We start from the raw sequence: 26,286 nt of genomic DNA on the forward strand, positions 1-26,286 counted from the left end.
GGGATTACCCCCCTCTCTGGATCTGTAAAGACTTAATTACCTGCAAAGGCTCGCATTCAAAGTATCATCTTGCATCTTTGACTTTGTCTGTATATATGTTTCTGGAACATACCTCTTCATTCACCTGAGGAAGGAGCTGTGCTCCGAAAGCTACTGATTTGAAACAAACCAGTTGGACTTTTAACCTGGTGTTGTAAGACTTCTTATTGTGCCCACCCCAGTCCAATGCATATCACAGTATAGCTCTGGTAATTGACAAAATGCTAGAATGTTTAAAAAAAAATTTTTTTTATTGAGGCAATTATATATATATATATATATATATATACATCAAACACAACCATACTAAAAAGAAAACAAACCGCAATATACATAACAAAGACTTAAATATCTAACCCTCCACCATCCCTCCTCCCTCACGGGCCCACCCCCGCACCGCCCACACCTATCCTCCACCCCCTCTACAAACCTCCTCATCCTGGCACCCGTCATATGTGCCCTGTGGACTATCTTGAACTGAATAAGGCTAAGCCTCGCGTACGAGGAGGATGCGTTCACCCTCCTCAGAACCACCTCCCGCAGCCCAGCCTCCAATTTCCTTCCAAGCTCTTTCCCCCACTTATGCTTAACTATTCCTATCAGGGCACCCTCCAAATCCATTAGCTATTTTAAAATTTCTGACTCTATGCCCTCTCCCACCCCCATTTTCGACACTACCTTGTCCTGCAGTCCCAGGGGCGGCAGGACAGGAAAGGACGGCACCTGTTTCCTGACATCCTTCACCTGCAAATATCGGAACCCATTCCCGCTGGGCAGCTCAAATTCCTCTACCAACCCCTCCAAGCTCGAGAAGTTGCCCCCAACGAATAGGTCCCCAAACCGCTCAATCCCCACCCGTTGCCACCCCCGGAATCCGGCGTCCAGCCCACCTGGAGCGAACCTATGATTCCTGCAGATCAGTACCCAAACCGAGGCCCCCTCCAGCCTCAGGTGCTGCCATCACTGTCCCCACGCCCTCAGGGCCGCCACCACCACCCGACTTGTGGACCGGCGAGAATGGCAGAGGCGACGTCAACTGTGTCCCTAAGCTCGAGTCCTTGCAAGAGGCTGCCTCTATCCTCTCCCACTCCTCCCCCTCCCCTACTACTCACTTCCTGACCATGGTTATATTTGCTGCCCAGTAGTAATTCATCAAGTTTGGCAGAGCCAGCCCCCCAAGGGAAGCCGTCCGGGCCCGCGGCCTTCCCCGCCTGCATTGTCCCCAAACCCTCCATCACCTCCACCAATCCAGTGGGAGCTCTAAGCCCCTCCACCAGGTTTTCCTACACCTTGGGGAATTCCAACCTATCTAAGAAACGGTAGCACAGCACAGTAGCACAGCAGTTAGCACAGTTGCTTCACAGCTCCAGCATCCCAGCTTCAATTCCCGGCTTGGGTCACTGTCTGTGAGGAGTCTGCACGTTCTCCCCGTGTGTGTGTGGGTTTCCTCTTGGTGCTCCGGTTTTCTCCCACAGTCTAAAGATGTGCGGGTTAGGTGGATTGGCCATGATAAATTGCCCTTAGTGTCCAAAAAGGTTCGGCTGGGTTACAGGGATAGGGTGGAGGCATGGGCCTGGGTGCTCTTTCCAAGAGCCGGTGCAGACTCGATGGGCCAAATGGCCTCTTTCTGCACTGTAAATTCTATGAAACGCCTCATTCCCTCCATCCTGGCGGGGGTCCCGAATCATATAGCCTCTTGTAAAAGTCCTCAAATACCACATTCACCCCTACCGGGTCTAAGACCATGGGCGGGATTCTCTGATCCTGCTGGCGCCGGATCGGAGAATCGGGGGTGGGGGGGGGGGGGGGGGGGGGGCGCGAATCCTGCGACGCTGCTCCGATGCTGGGCTGCCTAATTCTCCGCTGACTGGAGAATCGGCGCCAATGGAGACAGCGCGGCCGCCAAGGCGCCGGTCGGGGGCTGCTGAACGGCTCCCCCCCCCCGGGCGAATCTCCGTGCTCGACGGGCTGGGACCCTCCAGCGTCATTCGCGTGTGGTCCTACCCAGTGGGACCTCGCCGATTTAGCTGCGGGAGCCGTCCTGGGGGGGCGGGGGGGGGGAGATACGACTCCGGGTGGGCCTCCACGGTGGCCAGGCCCGCGATATGGGGCTACCGATCGGCGGGTGGGCCTATGTTCCTCTGCGCCGGCAGTGGGGCCCGTATCGGTAGCTGGAGCTGCGTGAAGTGCTCCACTGCCGTGCTGGCCCCCTGGTGGGTTGGGGGATCGCTGCTCCTAGCGACCAGGTGATGCCGTCGTAAAACGCTCCGGCGTCAACACTCTGCCACTAAAACGGAGAATCCCGCCCCAAATTCCTTTCCAATCTCCCTTGCCGCCTCTTGTTTCCTCAGTTGGTGTGCCAACATCCTACTCGCCCTTTCCCCATTTTCATGGACTGCCTCCCTGGCCCTTCTCAGCTGCCCCACTGCCTTACCCATTGATAACAGTCCAAACTCCATCTGCAGTTTCTGCCGTCCCCTCAACAATCCCGCCTCCGCGGCACCCGAATACCTCCCATCAACCTGCAGCATCTTATCCACTAACCTCGCCATCTCCGCCCGCTCCATCTGGTCCCTATGCACCCGTATTGATATAAACTCCTCCCTAACCACTGCTTTTGGCGCCTCCCATAGCGTGGCAGCCGAAACCTCCCCCGTGTCATTCAGCTCCACATACTCCCGAATAGAAGCCGTCACCTCACAAACCTCCTCATCTACTAATAATCTCACATCTGATCTCCACTGCGGGCGCAGCCCCCCCCCTCCCCCGCCTCCCGATCCACCTGCAAGTCCACCCAACGCGACGCATGGTCCGAGACCATAATTGGCGAGTACTCCAAACCGACCACCCCATCAACAAAGTCCTATCAAAATAGTCGATCCGGGAGTACACCCTATGTACACAGGAGAAGAACAAAAATTATTTCGCCCTCGGCCAACCGAACCTCCACGGGTCCACTCCCCCCTTACGCTCCATAAACCCTTTCAATTCCCTCACCGTCGCTGATACTCTTCCCGATCTTGGACTCGACCGATCCAATATCGGTTCAATAAACGGGTTAAAATCCCTCCCCCTATTATCAACCGGTGCGAGTCCAGGTCCGGGATCTTCCCCAGCACCCACCTCATGAATTCAACATCATCCCAATTTGGGGCATAAACGTTCACCAGGACCACGGTAGCATAGTGGTTAGCACAATTGCTTCACAGCTCCAGGGTCCCAGGTTCGATTCACGGCTTGGGTCACTGTCTGTACGGAGTCTGCACGTTCTCCCCGTGTGTGCGTGGGTTTCCTCCGGGTGCTCCGGTTTCCTCCCACAGTCCAGAGATGTGCAGGTTAGGTGGATTGGCCATGCTAAATTGCCCTTAGTGTCCAAAATTGTCCTTGGTGTTGGGTGGGGCTACTGGGTTATGGGGATGGGGTGTGGGCTTGGGTAGGGTGCTCTTTCCAAGAGCTGGTGCAGACCCGATGGGCCGAATGGCCTCCTTCTGCACTGTAAATTCTATGACCACCGGCATTCCCTCCAATTTCCCGCTCACCATTACAAGCCTTCCCCTGATCTTCAAGTGTGTTTCCTGCAAGAATGCCACATCTGCCTTGAAACTCCTCAAATGCGCAAACACGCGGGCTCTCTAAGCAGGCCCATTCAGCGCTTTCACATTCCACGTGATCAGCCTGGTCTGGGGACAAACCACCCTCCGCCTCGGCCGATCAACCATAGCCCCTCTTGGGCCAGCCTCTGGCCCGCTTCACGCAACCTTTCAGGCCCGCCCACTGATGTCCACCTCCATCAATCCCACTCGTATCGTACTTTAAAAGCCCACCCCTGTCAGCAGCCCCCCCCCCCCCCCAGACAAAGCAACAATCCCAACCCCAATTAACATGCTAATCGCTGCTCACCCCCCACTGCGCTCCTGTGAACTAGCCCGCCCAGCAAGCCTGGCAGCCCCTGCCCATGGCGCCTAACATTCAACCCCCACTAAACCCCTCTTTCCCCCCCCGCCACCCCTCTCACACTCCCTTACTGTAAACAGCAATAACAACAATAGAAGAAAGAAAAAAAATGGAAGAAAGGAAAACAGCACACAGAGGAAAAGCAAAACCGGTGCACTCACCCAAAACAACCGCTAGCATCCCATCAAATAACCCTGAGTGAAGAAATAATAAACAAAGGAGGCGGTCTTTTCCCCCGCCCCCGAGAGAGACAAGAAAATTACAACAGTAACATACAAATAGGATCCCCCCCCCCCCCCCCCCCCCACGCAACACACCCACACCCAAAGGGAAAAACAAACAAACTTCCTGGCGATGGGGGGGGGGGACAGGACTCCCCAGTAATGTGCAGGGAGGCGGGGGTGCAGGGGCAGAGCGAGACTACCTACCCAAGCACCTCCTCCAAAGTCCACTGTCCTCCTCCTCCTGCCAGTCCATTATCTCTTAACAAACTCCATCGCCACCTCCAGTGCTCCAAAATAATATTTGCGACCATTGTAGATCACCCAGAGTCGGGCCGGGTACAGCATGCCGGACTTCCACTCCCTTTTTAAAGAGGGCAGACTTTATCGGTTGAAACCCGCTCTCCCCTTGACCAGTTCTGAATCCAGGTCGGAGCTCGTTACCCTCCCAGGTATATCACCTCGTCTGCATGGCCCACCTCAAGATCCTTTCCTTGTCAAGGAATCGGTGTAACCTCATTACCATCGCCCTCGGCGACTGGTTCGCCTGCGGCTTCCTCATCAGCGTCCTATGCGCCCGATCCACCTCCAGGCGCTGTTCAAAGGCACTCCCCCCAACAACCTCTCCAGCATTTTGGCTACATAACAGCCAGCATCTGCCCCCTCCGTGCCCTCTGGCAACCTCACAATCCTCACATTCTATCTCCAGGAGCAGTTCACCAAATCTTCCACCTTCTCTTTGAGGCACTTCTGGGTACCCTTCAACATCCCAACTTCAGCCGCCAACGAAGCGAGCTACTCCTCATGCTCCCCCACTGTCTCCTCCACCTTCTGGATCGCATGACATTGGGTCTCCAACCTCAGCTCCACACGATCGATCCCCACCTTCAGCGGGTCCACCTTCTTCGCCAGGCCTTCCAGAGATTCCTTTCTGGCGAAGTCCACCAGCTGCTCCATCGACCATTGAGATGGTAGGGCCGATTCCTTGCCCTCTGCCATCTTCACCTGTGTCGTAGGAAATGTTTCTTGCTCCAATAGCTCCTTTCGTCTAAAACCACATCTGGTCCACGAATCCTTCAACCAGTGGAGTATAGTCTTCCTCCACTAGTCCTGCACCTTTTTTCGTCAAAATATCTGCCCGTTAATCGGGGAAAAGGACCAACAAAACCGCCATGAGCGGGAGCTGCCAAATGTGCGATCACTCACACCATGGCTGCCACTGGAAGTCTAGAATGTATTCTTTTTTTTAAATATATTTTATTCAAGATTTTTTGGCCAAACATAACAGTACGTAGTGTTTCTTTTAAGCAACAATAAAGCAATATAAATAACAGTGGCCAGTTTTAAACAAATAAATAAATAATATACGAACAGAAACAAAAACCAAACTAAATGGCAACTGCCTTGTCAAAAATAAATACTCTCCAAAGATACAATCCAACAGTCCAATATACATTACCTAAAACAAGTGCCTATACATATACAATAACATCCCTGAGAGTCCGTCCAATTCCTCCCCCCCCCCTCTCCCCCTGGGTTGCTGCTGTTGTCTTCTTTTCCATTCCCTCTATCTTTCTGTGAGGTAGTCGACGAACGGTTGCCACCGCCTGGTGAACCCTTGAGCCGATCCCTTAGTACGAACTTAATCCGTTCTAACTTTATAAACCCTGCCATGTCGTTTATCCAAGTCTCCACACCCGCGGGTTTGGCTTCCTTCCACATTAACAATATCCTTCGCCGGGCTACTAGGGACGCTAAGGCCAAAACATCAGCCTCTCTCGCCTCCTGCACTCCCGGCTCTTCTGCAACCCCAAATATAGCCAACCCCCAGCTTGGTTCGACCTGGACCCCCACCACCTTCGAAAGCACCTTTGCCACACCCACCCAAAACCCCTGTAGTGCCGGGCATGACCAGAACATGTGGGTGTGATTCGCTGGGCTTCTCGAGCATCTCGCACACCTATCCTCTATCCCAAAAAATTTCCTGAGCCGTGCTCCAGTCATATGCGCCCTGTGTAACACCTTAAATTGTATCAGGCTTAGCCTGGCTCACGAGGACGATGAGTTTACCCTACGTAGGGCATCAACCCACAGCCCCCCCTCAATCTCCTCCCCCAGCTCTTCTTCCCATTTCCCTTTCAGCTCATCTACCATGATCTCCCCCTCATCCCTCATTTCCCTATATATGTCTGACACCTTACCATCCCCCTCCCATGTCTCTGAGATCACTCTATCCTGCACCTCCTGCGTCGGGAGCTGCGGGAAGTCCCTCACCTGTTGCCTCGCAAAAGCCCTCAGTTGCATATACCGAAATGCATTCCCTTGGGGCAACCCATATGTTTTCTGTCAGCGCTCCCAGACTCTCAAACGTCCCATCTACGAACAGATCTCTCAATTGTGCTACCCCTGCTCTTTGCCATGCTCCAAATCCCCCATCCATTCTCCCCGGAACAAACCTATGGTTATTTCTTATCGGGGACTGCACCGAGGCTCCCGTCGTTCCCCTATGCCGTCTCCACTGCCCCCAAATTTTCAATGTAGCCACCACCGCCGGGCTTGTGGTGTATTTCTTCGGTGAGAACGGCAACGGTGCCGTCACCATAGCTTGTAGGCTAGTCCCCCTGCAGGATGCCCTCTCCAATCTCTTCCACGCCGCTCCCTCCTCTTGTCCCATCCACTTACACACCATTGAAATATTGGCGGCCCAGTAGTACTCACTTCGGCTCAGTAGTGCCAGCCCCCCCCTGTCCCTACTGCGCTGCAAAAATCCCCTCCTCACTCTCGGGGTCTTCCCGGCCCACACAAAACTCATAATACTCTTCTCGATTCTTTTGAAAAAAGCCTTCGTGACCACCACCAGGAGGCACTGAAACACAAAAAGGAATCTCGGGAGGGCCACCATTTTAACCGCCTGCACCCTACCTGCCAGTGACAGGGACACCATGTCCCATCTCTTAAAGTCCTCCTCCATCTGTTCCACCAACCGCGTTAAATTAAGCCTATGTAATGTACCCCAATTCTTGGCTATCTGGATCCCCAAGTACCGAAAGTCCCTTGTTACCTTCCTCAACGGTAAATCCTCTATTTCTCTGCTCTGCTCCCCTGGATGCACCACAAACAACTCACTTTTCCCCATGTTCAATTTATACCCTGAAAAATCCCCAAACTCCCCAAGTATCCGCATTATCTCTGGCATCCCCTCCGCCGGGTCCGCCACATATAGCAACAAATCAACCGCATACAGAGATACCCGGTGTTCTTCTCCTCCCCTGAGTACTCCCCTCCACTTCCTGGAACCCCTCAATGCTATGGCCAGGGGCTCAATCGCCAGTGCAAACAATAACGGGGACAGAGGACATCCCTGCCTCGTCCCTCTATGGAGCCGAAAATAATCAGACCCCCCTCCATTCGTGACCACGCTCTCCATCGGGGCCCTATACAGCAACTGTACCCACCTGATATACCCATCTCCAATGCCAAATCTCCTCAGCACCTCCCACAAATAATCCCACTCCACTCTATCAAATGCTTTCTCGGCATCCATCGCCACCACTATCTCCGCTTCCCCCTCTGGCGGGGGCATCATCATTACCCCTAGCAGCCTCCGTATATTTGTATTCAGCTGTCTCCCCTTCACAAACCCAGCTTGGTCCTCATGAACCACCCCCGGGACACAATCCTCTATCCTCGTTGCCATTACCTTGGCCAGAATCTTAGCGTCCACATTCAGGAGGGAAATAGGCCGAAAGGACCCGCATTGCAGCGGGTCTTTTTCCTTCTTTAGGAGGAGCGATATCGTTGCCTCTGACATAGTCGGGGGCAGCTGCCCCCTTTCCCTCGCCTCATTAAAGGTTCTCATCAGTAGCGGGGCCAGCAAGTCCATATATTTCCTATAGAATTCAACTGGGAATCCGTCTGGTCCCGGGGCCTTCCCCGCCTGCATGCTCCCAATCCCTTTCACTACTTCCTCCGTCTCAATCTGTGCTCCCAGTCCCGCCCTCTCCTGCTCCTCCACCTTAGGGAATTCCAGCTGATCCAGAAAGCACATCATTCTCTCCTTCCCAACCGGGGGCTGAGTTTCATATAATCTTTAATAAAATGCCTTGAACACTCCATTCACTCTCTCCGCTCCCCGCTCCATCTCTCCCTCCTCATCTCTCACCCCCCCTATCTCCCTCGCTGCTCCCCTTTTCCTCAGTTGGTGGGCCAGCAACCTGCTCGCCTTCTCCCCATATTCGTACTGTACACCCTGTGCCTTCCCACATTGTGCCTCTGCATTACCCGGAGTCAACAAGTCAAATTCTACATGTAGCCTTTGCCTTTCCCTGTACAGTCCCTCCTCCGGTGCCTCCGCATATTGTCTGTCCACCCTCAGAAGTTCTTTCAACAACCGCTCCCTTTCCCTACCCTCCTGCTTTCCTTTATGTGCCCTAATAGATATCAGCTCCCCTCTAACCACTGCCTTTAGCGCCTCCCAGACCACTCCCACCTGTACCTCCCCATTATCATTGAGTTCCAAGTACCTTTCAATACACCCCCTCACCCTTAAACACACCCCCTCATCTGCCAATAATCCCATGTCCATTCTCCAGGGTGGACGCTGTTCTTTTTCCTCCCCTATCTCCAGGTCCACCCAATGTGGAGCGTGATCCGAAATAGCTATAGCCGTGTACTCCGTCCCAGTCACCTTCGGGATCAGTGCCCTTCCCAAAACAAAAAAGTCTATCCGTGAATAAACTTTGTGGACATAGGAGAAAAACGAAAACTCCTTACTCCTAGGTCTACTAAATCTCCAGGGGTCTACTCCTCCCATCTGCTCCATAAAGTCCTTAAGCACCCTAGCTGCAGCCGGCCTCCTTCCGGTCCTGGACCGCGATCTGTCCAGCCCTGGGTTCAGCACCGTATTAAAATCTCCACCCATTACCAACTTCCCCACCTCTAGGTCCGGGATACATCCTTACATACGCCTCATAAAGTTGGCATCATCCCAGTTCGGGGCATATACGTTCACTAAGACCACCGCCTCCCCTTGCAATTTGCCACTCACCATCACGTATCTGCCCCCACTATCCGCCACTATAGTCTTTGCCTCAAACATTACCCGCTTCCCCACTAGTATAGCCACCCCCCTGTTTTTTGCGTCTAGCCCCGAATGAAACACCTGCCCCACCCATCCTTTGCGTAGTCTGACCTGGTCTATTAGTTTCAGATGCGTCTCCTGCAGCATAACCACATCTGCCTTAAGTTTCTTTAGGTGTGCGAGTACCCGTGCCCTCTTTATCGGCCCGTTCAGCCCACTCACATTCCACGTGATCAGCAGGGTTGGGGGGCTCTTTACCCCCCACCCTTGTCGACTAGCCATCTCCTTTTTCAATCCAGCTCCTCGCCCGGTTCCCACATAGCCGTATCTCCCCCCAACGGCGCCCTCCCGCCCTGACCACCCCACCCCATACCAGCTCCCCCTTCTCCCCAGCAGCAGCAACCCAGTTAACCCCCCCCCCCCACCCCTCCCCCGCTAGATCCCGCACTAGCGTAATTGCACCCCCCATGTTGCTCCCAGAAGTCAGCAAACTCTGGCCGACCTCGGCTTCCCCCCGTGACCTCGGCTCCCACTGTGCGAGGCCCCCTCCTTCCTGCTTCCCTGTTCCCGCCATGCTTACCATAGCGCGGGAACAAAGCCCGCGCTTCCCATTTGGCTCCGCCCCCAATGGCCGGCGCCCCCAGCTCCTCATCCTCCCTTCCCCCCCCCCCTCCCCCATGACATGGGGAAGAGAGAAAGGTTACAGGGTCGCAGGATTAACAACTTGGGAAATCATCTCTTCCGCCTTTTTCCCCCCCTCTTCACCCCACATATTCGCCCCACCACTTTGTCCCAAACGTTCTTTTTCTAGCCCGCTTATTCCAGTTTCTCCTCGACAATAAATGTCCACGCCTCTTCTGCCGTTTCAAAGTAGTGTTGTTTCCCTTGATGTGTGACCCACAGTCTTGCCGGCTGCAGCATTCCAAATTCAACCTTCCTTTTGTGCAGCACCGCCTTGGCCCGATTAAAGCTTGCCCCCCTTCTCGCCACCTCCGCACTCCAATCTTGATATACGCGGATCACCGCGTTCTCCCACCTACTGCTCCGAGTTTTCTTTGCCCATCTGAGGACCATCTCTCTGTCCTTATATCGGAGAAATCTCACCACTATGGCTCGAGGAATTTCTCCAGCCCTCGGTCTTCGCGCCATAACTCGATAGGCTCCCTCCACCTCCAACGGGCCCGTCGGGGCCTCCGATCCCATTAACGAGTGCAGCATCGTGCTCACATATGCCCCGACGTCCGCCCCTTCTGCACCTTCGGGAAGACCAAGAATCCTTAAATTCTTCCTCCTCGCATTATTCTCCAGCACCTCCAGCCTTTCCGCACACCTTTTGTGTTGTGCCTCGTGCATCTCTGTCTTCACCACCAGGCCCTGTATGTCGTCCTCATTCTCAGCAGCCTTTGCCTTCACGACCCGAAGCTCCTGCTCCTGGGTCTTTTGCTCCTCCTTTAGCCCTTCAATCGCCTGTAATATCGGGGCCAACAGCTCCTTCTTCATCTCCTTTTTAAGTTCTTCCACGCAACGCCGCAGGAACTCTTGTTGGTCAGGGCCCCATATTAAACTGCCTCCTTCCGACGCCATCTTGCTTTGTGCTTGCCTTCCCTGCCGCTGCTCTAGAGGATCCACCGCAATCCAGCCACTTTCCTCTCCTTTTTCCATCCGTGTCCAGGGGGGATTCCCTTCTGGTTTACCGCACAGTGTTTTTAGCCGTTAAAATTGCCATTGGGGCTCCTATTGAGAGCCCAAAAGTCCTTTCCACCGGGAGCTGCCGAAACGTGCGACTTAGCTGGTCATCGCCGCACCCGGAAGTCCTAGAATGTATTCTGAAGGACATGGTAGTACGGACCTTGGAATTCGCCATGATTGGGCAGTGTCAACTCAGATTATGAAAGAGAAATCGTGTTTGACAAATGTATTCCTTTATTTTGAGGGTGTAACTGGGAGGGTTGATGTCAAGGAACCAGTGGATGTCCTGGGCTTGGATTTTCGGTCTTCAATATGTTTCCACATGATTGGTTGTTGCAGAAGATTAGGGGGTAATATGGATTGAGGCTTGGTTAACAGACAGAAAACAAGGAATATGAAGAAACAGGTCACTTTCAAGATGGCAGCGTGTAACTAGTAGATAGCCAAAGTATTTTGGCCTCAGATATTTGAAATCTATATATAGTGACTTAGATAAGGAGACCAAATCTAATGAATCCAAGTTTGCTGGCGATAGAGAGCTAGGTGGGAAAGTAAGCTGAGGAGGAATCAAGGAGGCTGCAGGGGGATACTGAATGGTTCAGTGATTTTCAAGAAGCTGGCAGCTGGAATCTAATGTGGGAAATGATCCACTTTGGTGGGAAGAACAGACAGCAACATTTAAAAAAAAACAATGAGAGATGATGAAATGTTGGTATTCAGAGGGGTCTGGGTGTCCTTTTACATGAATCACACCTAATCTGCACATCTTTGGGTTGTGGGGGTGAAACCCACGCAGACATGGGGAGGAAATGAAATGAAAATCGCTTATTGTCACCGGTAGGCTTCAAATGAAGTTACTGTGAAAAGCCCATAGTCGCCACATTCCGGCGCCTGTTCAGGGAGGCTGTTACGGGAATCGAACCGTGCTGCTGGCCTGCCTTGGTCTGCTTTCAAAGCCAGCGATTTAGACCTGTGCTAAACAGCCCCTTTGAAAGAAGGTGCTCTTTTAAGGTTTTAGTTAAGGTATATTGTTGATTCAGAGTAGAAGGACTTTTTCTTTCCTTCTGGCTATGCTGTACTTAACCCGGGAGAAATTCATTGATTTATCATTGATGTAAAAAGTGCTCCACAAGCCCAGTTGCGGCGGCTCTGAGAGTCTGGGGGCAGTGGAGGAAATATAGGAGAACGGAGGGAGCATCAGTCTGGGCCCCGATTTACAACAACCATCGGTTCATGCCGGGAAGACTGGATGGAGGGATTTGGAGATGACAGAGAGTAGGAATTGAAAGGATGGGAGATCTATTTATAGACTGGCGCTTCCCTAGCTTGAAGAATTTGGAGGAGAAATTTGAACTGCCAACAGGGAATGGGTTTAGGTATCTGCAGATACTGGATTATCTGAGAAGGCAGGTTCCGACCTTCCCGCTCCTGCCACCATGGGGGATACAGGACAGGATAGTTTCCAGAACATGGGTGGGAGAGGGGAAGGTATCAGATATCTACAAAGAACTTATGGAGTCGGAGGAAACTCCGATAGAGGAACTAAAGGGCAAGTGGGAAGATGAGCTCGGGGGGGAGATAGAGGCGGGTCTGTGGGCGGAAGCAGGGTTAACACATCCTCATCATGTGCTAGGCTTAGCCTGATATAATTTAAGGTAGTCCACAGGGCACACATGACGGTGGCCCAGATGAGCAAGTTCTTTTGGGTAGAGGGCAGGTGTGCGGGAGGTCCAGCAAACCATGTCCATATGTTTTGGGCATGCCCGAAGCTTAGAGGGTTTTGGCAGGGTTTTGCTAAGGCTACATCGATGATACTTAAAACACGAGTTGTGCGAGTCCAGAGGTGGCTGAAGAGCCGGGAGTCCTGGGGGCGAGAGAGGCTGGCATTTTGGCCTTTTCCTCCCTGGTAGCCCGGAGACGGATACTGTTAATGTGGAGGGACTCTAAGCCCCCGAAATTAGAGACCTGGGTTAGTGACATGGCTGGGTTTCTCACTCTCGAGAAAATAAATTTCGCCCTAAGAGGGTCAATATTAGGGTTCATCCGGAGGTGGCAGCCGTTCGTCGACTTTCTTGGAGAAAATTAAAATGTCAGCAGAGGCAGAAATCTAGGGGGGGAGGGGGTTAGGCTATTGTTTCATTGTTGGGGGTGCGAACAACGTGATAGGGATGGAAATGTTTTATGTACCATGTTTCATGTTAATGTTGCTGTTATCATCATTATTATTAAAAACTACAAATACCCTAAAAGTGTTCTTTTTCCAGCACTGACATCTTTCACCTTGGTGAGAACACAAAAAAACTGCATTAAGTAAAGCAAATTTGTATGAACTGGTCAGTGAAAGGTTTTTCTCAAATTGGGGGTCATAAGTTTACTTCCTGTCTAATAATACAACTTTCCACCTTTAGGGAGTTGATTGAACTGCTTGCATTATCCAGAAACCAGAAAATTGCACAACCAGGAGAGGAAAATCAGGTGAGGAATGAAAGATGCCCACCTCAGGCATCGCATTAAGTTTTGAATAATTAATAGAAGCCTTTGTCTCTGACAGTCTTCGGATCTTTAAAAAAATATATATAAAAAAAAAAAAATTCAGAGTACCCAATTCATTTTTTCCAATTAAGAGGCAATTTAGCGTGGCCAATCCACCTACCCTGTACATCTTTGTGTTGTGGGGATGAAACCCACGCAAACACTGGGGGAATGTGCAAACCAGTCTTCGGGTCTTATTAAAATTATTTGACTGAGTTTGATCAGATTCAGTTGAAAAAAAAACTGACGAATGTAAAAATATTACAGAGACAGCAAGCATTACTCGGAGTAAATTGCATTACTTTATTTCCTGATAATAGTTATGACACCTGAGGAGTATATGCTTCTCCTCTTGGGGGAATCTAGAACTAAGTGGCACAGTTTTAAAAAAAAATAAGTCAAATCTCATTTAAAATGGAGATGAAGAGAGATTAGTCTCGGGCTGTATTCTTGAATATTCTCAAGGCTGAGTTAGACAGATTTAAAAAAAAAAAAAAAAAAAATTTTTTTTTTAGAGTATCCAATTCATTATTTCCGATTAAGGGGCAATTTAGCGTGGCCAATCCACCTAGCCTGCACATCTTTGGGTTGTGGGGGCGAAACCCACGCAAGCACGGGGAGAATGTGCAAACTCCACACGGACAGTGACCCAGAGCCGGGATTGAACCTGGGACCTCAGCGTGTGAGGCAGCAGTGCTAACCACTGTGCCGCCATGCTGCCCTGAGTTAGACAGATTTTTGATAGAGTGAGACTCTGATCCACAGGGGAGTTGAGGTTATTGGGGAGCAGGCAGGGAAGTGTTGAGGCCACAATCCAATCAGCTTTCATATTTAGCAGGTTCAAAGCACCAAATGGCCTACTCGCTCTCCTGCTCCTATTACTTACGATGTTGGGATGTTAAAATCCAGTCCATCTGAACTCTCGGAATATTTTGAATAAAGAATCTTAGAACAGTATTCTACCACCAAAGTTGAGAACTGATTAGTTCAAGTAACTGAATAATGTTGCAATAATACATTGTTTTAATAGCTCAATCAGCTTCTTCAAATACAGTATTTGTTTTTCAGATCCTGAATATGTTGATTCAGAAGGATGGAGAATTCCAAGAAATAGTAAGAGTTGCGTTGGAACAAGGCAAAACCCAGGAGGAAATGCACCTTCTAGAGAAAGAGGTGGAAAAAAGAGATGGTGACATCCAGCAGTTACAGAAACAGCTCAAAGAGGCTGAACACATATTAGTGAGTTATAGCTACTTCGCAATGTAAAATTTTCCACAAGTCTTAATACCTGAAGCAGACTTTTCTGATGAATATTGGGAATTGGCAGATAATTGCCAGTTCCCTTATCCTTTGTCTGTGGTACAGCCTTTTTAAACTTTCAGTCAGATTATAAATTACCTAATCGAGTTCTCAAAATGTGTAGATAAAACCAATTTCTTTCTGAATTAATAAATCTCTTGACACTTTGTTAATTTGGATTTCTAGAAGTATAGAATCCCAGAATAGTTACAGCTCAGAAGGAGGCCATTCAGCCTGTCAAGTCCATGCCAGCTCCCTACAAGAGTAATACAGTACTGTAATTCCACCCTTTCCATGTAGCCTTGCAAATTTTTTTAACTTCAAGTTTTTATCTAATTCCCTCTTGAAAGCCCCAGTTGAACCTCCCTCCACTATCCTCTGAAGCAGTGTATTGTAGATAGCAACCATTCACTGATTAAAAATCCTTCTGGTTCTTTTGCCAATCACCTTAAATAGGTGTCAGGTGGGTTCTGACCCTTTTGCCAATGGGAACAATTTCTATCTACTCTGTCTAGATGCCCAATGGTTTTGAACACTTCTATCAAATCTCCTCCCAAAATTCTCTAAGGAGCACTTTGATGAGCCTTGAAACACCATCGCATAAAAGGTTACAGACCAAGTGCTGGAAAATGGGATCAGAATGCTTGATGGCTGGCGCAGACAAGATGGGCCGAAGGGCCTCTTTGCTGTAAAGCTCAATGATTCTATAACCACAGCTTCTCCAATCTTTTTCTCGAAAAAAAAAAAAAAATTTAGAGTACCCAATTCATTTTTTCCAACTAAGGGGCAATTTAGCTTGGTCAATCCACCTAGCCTGCACATCTTTGGATTGTGGGGGTGAAACCCACGCAAACACGGGGAGAATGTGCAAACTCCACACGGACAGTGACCCAGAGCCGGGATCGAACCTGGGACCGTGGCGCCGTGAGACAGCAATGCTAACCCAATGTGCCACCATGCTGCCTAGCTTCTCCAATCTAACCAGTGACCAGATCCATCCCTGGAATCATTTTAAATCTTTTCTTGACTTTCTATAATTACTTTCGGGCAGCACGGTAGCACAAGTGGATAGCACTGTGGTTTCACAGCGCCAGGGTCCCAGGTTCGAATCCCCGCTGGGTCACTGTCTGTGCGGAGTCTGCACGTTCTCCCCGTTTCTGCGTGGGTTTCCTCCCACAGTCCAAAGACATGCAGATTAGGTGGGTTTTTTAATTTGGAGTACCCAATTAATTTTTTCCAATTAAGGGGCAATTTAGCGTGGCCAATCCACCTAGCCTGCACATCTTTGGGTTGTGGGGGCGAAACCCACGCAAACACTGGGTGAACGTGCAAACTCCACCTGGACAGTGACCCAGAGCCGGGATTCGAACCTGGGACCTCGGCGCCGTGAGGCAACAGGGCTAACCCAATGTGCCACCGTGCTGCCGCAGTTCAGGTGGATTGGCCATGATAAATTGCCCCCAGTGACCAAAAAGGTTAGGAGGGGTTATTGGGTTACGGGGATAGGGTAGAAGTGGGGGCTTAAGTGGGTCGGTGCAGTCTCGATGGGCCGAATGGCCTCCTTCTGCATTGTATGTACTATGTACTAGTACTATGACTTCACATCGCTTCTAAAGCGTGGTGCCCAGAATTAGAAATAATACACCAGCTGAGGCCGAACCACAATATAAAGATTCATCATAACCTCCTTGCTTAAATACCCTGTGCCTCTATGTGTAAAGCACAGGATCACATATGCCTTATTAACTCTTTCTCAACCTGCCCTGCCATCTTCAACAATTTCTGCACATACACACCAGGTCCCTCTGCAACCTGCACTTTTAAAATTCTTCCCCTTGTTTTACATTGCCTCTCCTCATTTTTCCCTCTAAAATGCATCACTTCACATTTATGTGCAATAAATTTAATCTGCCACATGTCCTCCCATTCCACCAGTCTGGCTATGTCTTGAGGTTTATCCATGATGTGGAGATGCCGGCGTTGGACTGGGGTGAGCACAGTAAGAAGTCTTATAACACCAGGTTAAAGTCCAACAGGTTTGTTTCGATGTCACTAGCTTTCGGAGCGCTGCTCCTTCCTCGGGTGAATGAGGAAGGAGCAGCACTCTTGAGGAAGGAGCGCTCCGAAAGCTAGTGACATCGAAACAAATCTGTTGGACTTTAACCTGGTGTTGTAAGACTTCTTATTAAAGTTTATCATCCACCTTCCCCACAGTTCACAATATTTCCAAGCTTTATGTCATCTTGAAAACTGAAATTGATAAGTTATTAATATAGATCAAGAAAAGCAGTAGTCCTAGTACTGACTGTTAGGGAACTCCCCTGAGAACATAAGTAACAGAAGCAAGAGTAGCCCAATAGGCACTTGGAGCCTGCTCCACTATTCAATAGGGGATCATGGCTGATCGTCTACCTTTCCATATTCCTTAATTCCCAAAAAATGTATAGATCTCTGTCTTGAATATAGTCAACAACTAAGCATCCACGACTCCCTCTGACAGAGGTTTCTTTATAATCCTATTCATAGAATCTAGACAGTGCAGAAAGAGGCCATTCGGCCCATCGAGTCTGCACCGACACTTTGAAAGGCCACCCTACCTCAATAGGTAACCCCACCCTAAGAGGCAATTTAGCATGGCAAATCCACCTAACCTGTGCTTCAAAAGATGCGTAACTCTTTGAAGGCTAATTAATTGCAGTATCTGCATGTGAACTTTTCTAATTTGTGTACAAGGACATCCAGGTGCCTCTGAATACCATTATTTCCAAGTTTCTCTCCATTTAAAAATTCCTCTGTTTTTCAATTTTCCTTCTAAAGTGGGTAACTTCACACTTTTCCACATTATATTCAATCTGCTATGATCTTGCACACTCACTCAATCTGCCTAAATCCCTTTGCAGCCTCTTTGCTTTCTCCTCACAGCTTGCTTTGTCATTTACCTTTGTATTGTCAGCAGACATGGATACATTCCAGCCAATCCCTCACCTAAGTCATTTATATAGATTGTAAGTAGTTGAGGTCTGAACACTTGGTTCTTGCAGTATACCACTAGTTACTGCTTGCCAACTCAGAAATTACCAGTTTATTCTATTTATTTTTTTGTGTGTGTATCAATCCTCAATCCATGCTCATATATTGCCCTCTAATTCCATGGACCCTAACTCTGTGTAATAATCTTGTACAAAGAAGAAGGAAACGTACAGCATAGGAACAGGCCCTTTGGCCCTCCAAGCCTGCGCCGACCATACTGCCTGTCTAAACTAAAGTCTTCTACATTTCTGGGGTCCTTATCCCTCTAACAAAGAACAAGTTGTGCGTTGTCTCATTTTTGAGAATCCAAATACACTCAAATCACTGGTTCCCCCCTTACCTACCCTGCTAGTTTCAGCCTCAAAGAATTCTTAACAGATACATCAAACATTATTCCCCTATGGTAAATCCATATTGACTCTGCCTAATCATGATTCCCAAATTGCTCTGTTATTATGTCCCAAATAATAGATTCTAGCATTTTCCCTAATATTGCTAGCCTAATTGTCCTGTACTCCCTAGTCCCTGTTTTTTTTTAACCTCCCTCCCTCCTTGAACCATGGGGTTACATTTATTACCTTCTGACCTCTGTGGACTGTTTAGATTCCAGGGAATTCTGGCAAATCACAACCAATGCATCCACTATTGCTGCTGCCACTTTTAAAAAAAAAAACATAGGATGCAAGCTATCAGGTCCAGGGTATTTGTCAACCTAAGTCCCATTATTTTCTCCTGCAGTATTTCGTTGCTATCAATAACATGCCTAAGTTCCTCATTTCCCATCGTCTTTTGGTTCACTGCTATCTCAAGAAATCTTTTTTCAGTCTTCTGCTGTGAAGGCAGTTCAGCAATGGGCAGGGCGGGGGAGTTGCGACGTGACAGGGGGTGAGAGATCACATGGTCATGGGCGGAGAAAGGGGCCATCTGGGATGGGCTAGGTACAGAGTGGAATTAAAGGGGCAGGAGTTAAGTGGGGAAGATGACAGACGGTAGAGGGGATTGGAGGAATAAGCCTCCGGTAAGGAATGTCCGGGGACTGAATGGGCTGGTTTAAAAAGTCGCGGGTGTTTGCGCACCTCAGGAGCTTGAAAGTGGGGGTGGTCTTTCTGCAGGAGACGCACCTCCGTGCGAAGGACCAGGTTAGGTTAACGAAGGGGTGCGTCGGGGCAGGTTTTTCACTCGGGTTTGATTCAAAATCAAGGGGTGTGGCGATTTTAATGAGCAAAATAATGGGATTTGAGAGTGCGAAGGAGGCGAGGGATCCGGTGGAAGATATGAGATTGGAAGGGGCACCAGTGGTGTTGGTAAATGTGTATGTCCCAAATTGGGATGATGTGGGTTTTATGAGGGGGTTGCTGGCAGCGATCCCGGATTTGGCCACGAACCAGTTGATCGTGGGAGGAGATTTTAACTGTGTCCTAGAGCGGAGGGTGGATAGATCGAGCCCCAGGTCGATGGGTAGGGTATGAATGGCAAGGGAGCTGGGGGGGTTTATGGAGAGGATGGGTATAGTGGATCCATGGCGCTTTCAGAACCCAGGGGGAAGGGAGTATTCCTTCTTTTCACACGTCTATAAGGTGCATTCTAGGATTGATTACTTTGTAGTGAGTCGGGAGATTTTGGTTGGGGTGGAGGGGGCAGAGTGGGCGGGGATAGCTATCTCGGACCATGCGCCCCACTGGCTGGAGATTCGATTTAGATCGGGACGAGAGCAGAGGCCGGGGTGGAGGTTTGACCCGGGGTTGTTGGCGGATGGAGGTTTTTGTGATAAGGTGCTGGTGGCGGTGAAGGAGTATGTGGAGTTGAATCAGAATGGGGCGGTGTCGGCAGCCATTTTTTGGGAAGCACTGAAGACAGTGGTCTGGGAGGAAATTATTTTAAGGCTCGTGCGGATAGGGAAAGGAGGCCGGAACATGACCGTCTAGTGAGCGAGATAGTGGCGGTGGACAGGGAATATTCGAGGGTGCCCACCGTGGAGGGATTGGCGAGGAGGAAAAGGTTGCAGGGGCAATTTGACAGGCTGACAACGGGGAGGGCGGTAGGGCAACATCATAGGGCAAGAGGGGTGCAATACGAGTATGGGGAGAAGGTGAGCCGCATGCTGGCGCACCAGCTGCGGAGGCAGGCTGCGTCCCGGGAAATAATGAAGATATGGGCTGGGGATGGGGTGTAAGAGCCAGGGAAGATAAATGAGGCATTTAGGAGTACTCCAGGGACTTTGAGGCAGACCCGGAGGAGAGGAGATGGGGCAGGGGGCGGTTTCAGGACGAGCTGGAATTTCCCCAGGTGGAGGAAGCAAAGAGGCAGGCGTTGGAGGAGCCCCTGGGGCTGAGGGAGGTGCTGGATAGTATCAGGGGTATGAAGTCGGGGAAGGCCCCTGGACCGGATGGGTACCCGGCAGAAATCTATAAGGAATTTGCGACGGACCTTGCACCACATCTGTTGGAGGCATTTAATGAAGCACTGGAGAAGGGAGAGTTGCCGGAGACGATGACGCAGGCAGTAATCACACTAATCCCAAAAAAAGGGAAGGACCCGGTGGAATGTGGGTCGTATAGACCCATATCACTATTGAACACGGATGTGAAAGTATTGGCTAAGTTGTTGGCGGGAGGATGGAGGAATGTGTCCCCGGGGTGGTGGCAGTAGATCAAACCGGCTTTGTGAAGGGCAGGCAGCTCGTGAGTAATATAAGACGGCTGTTGAATGTGGTGATGAATCCATCGGGGGCTCTGGTACTGGAGGTGGTGGTGGCTGTTGTGTTATGCTTCTTCATGTAGCATAAGCTGCTTCCTTGATGTATACTCTGACAAAGGAAGGTTCAGACTTGGAGATAGGTTTAACACATTTATTGAACAGTTAACAATTCTCCTCCTTGAGTTCGACTCTCCTGCTGATCTTGTTACAGTAACTCAGTCTAACTAACCAGTCTGCTCTAATCCATGTGGTGGGTGTGATGCTTCCTGATCTGGCCTGTCTCTCTGAGTGTCGCCTCAGGAAAAGAGAAAGAGCATGTGTGCCCTATCCTTTTATATGGGTAGCCCCCTTGTGGTAGTGTCACCTCTGGGTGTCTTGACTGCCCATTGGTCATGTCCTATACTATGTGTTGATGAGCTGTATGTCTGCATGTCATGATATCTTTGGTGCTCCCTCAGTGTTTACTCAGTCCTAGTGTATCTGCATTAACCCCTTGTGTATTTACAGTGATGCATATCACCGCAGTGTCCATGGAGGCGTAGATTGGGTGGAGTGGCGGTACTTTTTCAAGATTTTGGGAAGGTTTGGGTTTGGGCTAAGATTTGTGGCATGGGTGCGATTGGTGTATGTGGAACCAAGAGCGAGGGTGAGGACGAATGATATGAGCTCACGTAGCTTTGACTTACACAGGGATACGAGGCAGGGGTGCCTGCTGTCACCGCTGCTGTTTGCGCTGACCATAGAGCCATTGGCAATGGCTCTCAGGGGGTTGGCAGAGTACCGAGGGATTATGAGGGGACAGAGTGAGCATCGGGTGTCGCTCTATGCCGATGACCTCCTGTTGTATGTTTTGGATCCTTTGGAGGAGTATGGGAAAGATTATGGGCCTGCTGGGAAGGTTTGGAGAGTTCTCAGGTACAAGCTGAATGGTGGGAAAAGCGAGGTATTCCCAGTGAATGAGCTGGCATTGCGGGCTACTTTAGGGGGGATGCCATATACGGTAACGAGGAATAGGTTTAGACATTTGGGAATTTAGGTAGCGAGGGAATGGACGGGGCTCCGTAAGTGGAACTTAACGAAGCTCGTGGAGGAGGCCATGGAGGATCTTAAGAGGTGGGATACACTGCACTTAACGCTGGCTGGGAGGGTTCAAGTGGTGAAAATGAATATTCTGCCTGGTTCTTGTTTATCTTTCAAGCTCTCCCGATCTTTATACCAAAGGCTTTTTTTCGGAAAGTGGACATGATCATTTCTGACTTTGTATGGGCGGAGAAGGTGCCAAGGGTGGGGAGGATCCTGCTACAAAGGCAGAGGCAGCAGGGGGGTTGGCATTGCCGAACTAGCTTCATTAATATTGAGCGGCGAATGTGTACAAGGTGTGGCGGTGGTGGGAATGAGAAGGGGTAGAGTGGGTTAGGATGGAGAAGGAATCTTGTAAGGGGTTTAGTTTGAGGGCTATGGTGACGGCAGCGTTGCCAATGGCTCCGAGTAGGTATTCAGGGAGCCCAGTGGTGTAGTCTATGGTGAAGATATGGAATCAGTTGAGGAGACATTTTAGGGTGGAAGGGATGTCGGTGCTAACGCCGCTGTGCGAGAATCATGGGTTTGAGTCAGGGGGAATGGACAGTGTATACAGGAGGTGGAGGGAAGTGGGGCTGGTCAAGGTGAGGGATCTGTATTTGGAGGAAGGGTTCGTCAGCCTGGAGGAGCTAAGGGAGAGGGTAGAACTGCCGAGGGGGAGTGAGTTCAGGTATCTGCAGGTTAGGGACTTTGTGCGAAAAGTCTGGAAGGGGTTCCCTCGGTTGCCGGGATACATCCTGCTGGAGCGACTACTGCTTCCGGATGTGGAAGGGGAGGGAAGAATTGGGGATATATACAAGGGCTGAGGGATCAGAATTGGGGATATATACAATGGAGGTGAGCGGGTGGTGATGATCAAGGAGAAATGGGAAGCAGAGTTGGGAATGGAGATCAATTGGGGAGTATGGGGTGAGGCACTGCGTAGGGTAAACGGGACCTCCTCTTGTGCAAGGATGAGACTGGTACAGTTTAAGGTGGTGCACAGGGTGCATATGACTCGGTGAGAATGAATGGGGTCTTTCAGGGGGTAGCAGATGAGTGTGAGAGGTGTGGGCGAGGGCCAGCAAATCTCACGCATATGTTTTGGGGTTGCGAAAAATTGGGAAGATTCTGGGCGTGAGTGTTCGCGGTCTTAACCGGGATAGTGGAGGAGGAGGTGGATCCGGACCCTTTGGTAGCCATATTTGAGGTTTCGGTGAAGCCGGAGCTCATGGAGAGGAGGAAGGCCGATGTTGTGGCCTTCGCCTCTCTGATTGCATGGCGGAGAATTTTGCTGGAGTGGCGGTTGGCATCGCCACCGGGGATAGTGGCTTGGTTGGGTTACCTGTATGACTTCCTGTGATTAGAGACGATAAAATATGAGTTAAGGGGCTCAGCAGGGGGGTTTGAGGAAAGGCGGGGCATGCTTGTGACCGTGTTTGAGGGGCTGTTCGTTGCGGCGGGGAAGGGGGAGGTGAAAAAGGGGAAAAGTCTGTACAGATTGTATAGTTGATTGTGGGGAAGTATGCTTCCCGGAGTGTTTATTCGCTGTAACCTGTTTTGATATATGTAATAAAATCCATTTAAAAAAAAAGTAAAGGCAGTTCAGCATTGTCTTTCAGTGTTGCTTATCATTCCTTTGATTCATACCGCATTGGGAAGTCATTCATTGGACTATCGAACTGCCTGGTGAAACTCAATTCTGTTAGCAGTTTCTGGCTTTTCCCGAACGCCTGAGCCATCTGCCACTCCCTCTCACTACCCTGCCCGCTGGAACATGGCCTTCCACTGGGGGAGCAGGTGGTGGTGCAACAACCGTTGGCACCAGCAGCATCCAAGTTAGGAGGGCGGCACAGTGACTCTGTGGTTCACACTGCTGCCTCACGACGCCGATCCGGGTTCGATCCCAGCCCCAGGTCACTGTCCATGTGGAGTTTGCACATTCTCCCCGTGTCTGTGAGGGTCTCACCACCACAATCCAAAAAGATGTGCAGGGTAGGTGAATTGGCCATGCTAAATTGTCCCTTAATCGGGGGAAAAAAGAGAATCGGGTACTCTAAATTTAAAAAAAAAAAAATCCAAGTTGGGATTCTCCAAATCCGTTGGCATTTCGGCTAACTTATTAAAGGACGAATAAGACATTAAGCCCAGGTCTGTCGGCTCTCAGATGAACGTAAAAGATTCTGTGGCACTATTTTGAAGAAGAGCAAGCGAGTTAAAACACATTATCCTGGTCAATAATAAATTTAAAGTACCCAATTATTTTTTTTTCCAATTAAAGTGTAATTTAAAATTGGCCAATCCACCTAACCTGCGCATCTTTGGGTTGTGGGGGTGAAACCCACGCAGACACTGGGAGAATGTGCAAACTCCACACGGACAGTGACTTAGGGCCGGTATCGAATCAGGGGTTCTCAGCGCTGTGAGACAGCAGTGCTAACCACTGTGCCACCGTGGTCCGTCCCCCCCCCCCCCCCCCCCCCAATGAACGTCTCTTTAAAAAAAAAAAAATTGTACCCAATTGATTTTCTTTTCCAATTACGGGGCAATTTAGCGTGACCAATCTAGCTATCGTGCACATCTTAAATTAACTTACGATGTTAATTTAACTTTTAAAAGTTACTCTTTTTCAAGAGTTCAAAACTAATGGAGTTCCTTATCCCCATCAGTAGTTTAATGGCTACTGTAGAAAAAGTGCATTTAAATCTGTATCTCTTGTCTATACTTACATGTAGTAAATTTATACCTATGAGAATAAATACTAACTGTCCATTCTTTTCAAGGCAACCGCTGTGTATCAAGCCAAAGAGAAGTTAAAATCGATAGAGAAGGCAAGAAAAGGTACACATTTTTTAGTCGAAATAAACTTTTAGTGGTTGCACAATTACTGTAATACATAGACAATTAAGCATGGGTTCAATAATGGGACTCATTTTCCAAAGGAAAATTGGCATGATCATAAATATACCTTCTATACTTTTTGATTGATGTGTTAAGATTTTCTGATCTATGTGAATGCTCGATGTGATTGTGATGCCAGTGTTAGTGTTCCAATGGCCTGCAGCGAAATCCTGCTCCCTCTTGCAGAGGTATTTCTGATACCAAAACCCCTTCTGCTTTGACATCAGTGAACACAACAATTAAAATATCCTTTGTAGTGAGCTTTTTGTCATTCTGAATATTGCTTTGATTTACTTATCTTTGGTGTTCTGACTCCTTGTGCAAGCAAATGCATTTTTTTTTAATTCAAAGAATTTTTTACAAATGGACATTTTTTGTATTTTTAAAGATCAGGTCAGTGAGAAATTAAGATGCTCTCCTCTTTGCAGGTGCCATCTCATCTGAAGAGCTTATCAAATATGCACATCGGATAAGCGCTAGTAATGCTGTAGCAGCCCCATTAACATGGGTTCCAGGTATGAATTTCAATATTATTGCTCATGATTTTACTGAATAGCTTTCCTTTTTTAAAAGAATATGTTTATTAAATTTTCATTTGAATAAAACTACCCAAAACAATTAGCTAAAATTACACAATAGAAGAAAGAGAAAAACACATTAACCTCCAAACAGCTAAACTAATTCCCCTAATAGCAGACAGTGACTAGCTCCTTAAAAAAGTAAAGGAATGGCTGCCATCTCGGGTAGAGCCCTTCTACTGACCCTGTAATGGCATACTTAACCGTCTCCAAATGTAGAAAAGACACAAGGTCATCCAAACAAGCTGAGGCACTAGGTGGAGTAGGAGACCTCCACCCAAGCAGAACACGTCTCTGGGATATCAATGAGGAGAGGGCGAGGACATCCACCTTAATTTCTGACTGAAGCACCGGCGAGTCTGATCGCCCAAATACGGCCACCAGCGAGCATGGATCCAAATCAATATTGAGTATCTCTGACATGGTGTTAAAAAAAGAGGCGCAGAAGCTTACCAACTTGGGACAAGACCAGAACATTTTGTGTGTGGTTAATCGGACCCTGAGAGCAGTGCTCACACTTGTCCTCCACCCCAGAGAAAAATCCACTCATCCTCGCTTTAGTTAGATGTGCCTTATGCATCATCTTAAATTGAATCAAACTTAACCAGGCATGGGAAGACATATATTTGACCCTGCGAAGGGCCTCATTCCACACCTCACCATCCAGTATGTGACCCAATACACCCTCCTCCAAGGTCATCCTCACCTCACTCAACGGAACTGACTCCGTTGAGAGGGTATGGCCATGTATGTCGGAAATAGTCGTCCCCCCCCCCCCCCCCCCCCCCCACCACAATCAGGCCCAACCAAAGACCGAATCCTCTTCAACAGGGAAGAGAGTAGTGGGACGGGAACACCTTGCACGAAAAATCACAAATCTGAAAAGACTGGAACCAGGCAGCTGGGATTTCTCCACACACTCCTTAAAACTGGCAAACCTCCCCTCCACAAATAGGTCTCCAGATTCCTCCAGATCCTTCCCCTCCCATGACTTTTAAAAAATAAATTTAAAGTACATAATTCATTTTTTCCAAATAAGGGGCAATTTTGCATGGCCAATCCACCTAGCCTGCATATCTTTTAGGTTGTGGGGATGAAACCCACGCAAACAAGGGGAGAACATACAAACTCCACACGGACAGTGACCCACGGGGATCAAACCTGGGACCTCGGCGCTGTGAGGCAGCAGTGCTAACCACTGCATCAC

The 26,286-nt window shown here is 49.3% G+C and overlaps 1 protein-coding gene across 1 annotated transcript in view; it reads left to right on the forward strand.

The window, feature by feature from the left end:
- med4 (mediator complex subunit 4) overlaps positions 1-26,286 on the forward strand; it is a 52,906-nt gene that overhangs the window by 9,844 nt on the left and 16,776 nt on the right. Inside the window, exons 2-5 of the mRNA XM_072514255.1 lie at positions 13,392-13,458; positions 14,584-14,754; positions 24,384-24,441; positions 24,930-25,016. Of these exons, the coding sequence (XP_072370356.1) occupies positions 13,392-13,458; positions 14,584-14,754; positions 24,384-24,441; positions 24,930-25,016 (383 nt within the window). The remainder of the gene's footprint in view (positions 1-13,391; positions 13,459-14,583; positions 14,755-24,383; positions 24,442-24,929; positions 25,017-26,286) is intronic.

Source organism: Scyliorhinus torazame, chromosome 8, assembly GCF_047496885.1.
Source record: "Scyliorhinus torazame isolate Kashiwa2021f chromosome 8, sScyTor2.1, whole genome shotgun sequence".
Taxonomy (NCBI): Eukaryota; Metazoa; Chordata; class Chondrichthyes; order Carcharhiniformes; family Scyliorhinidae; genus Scyliorhinus; species Scyliorhinus torazame.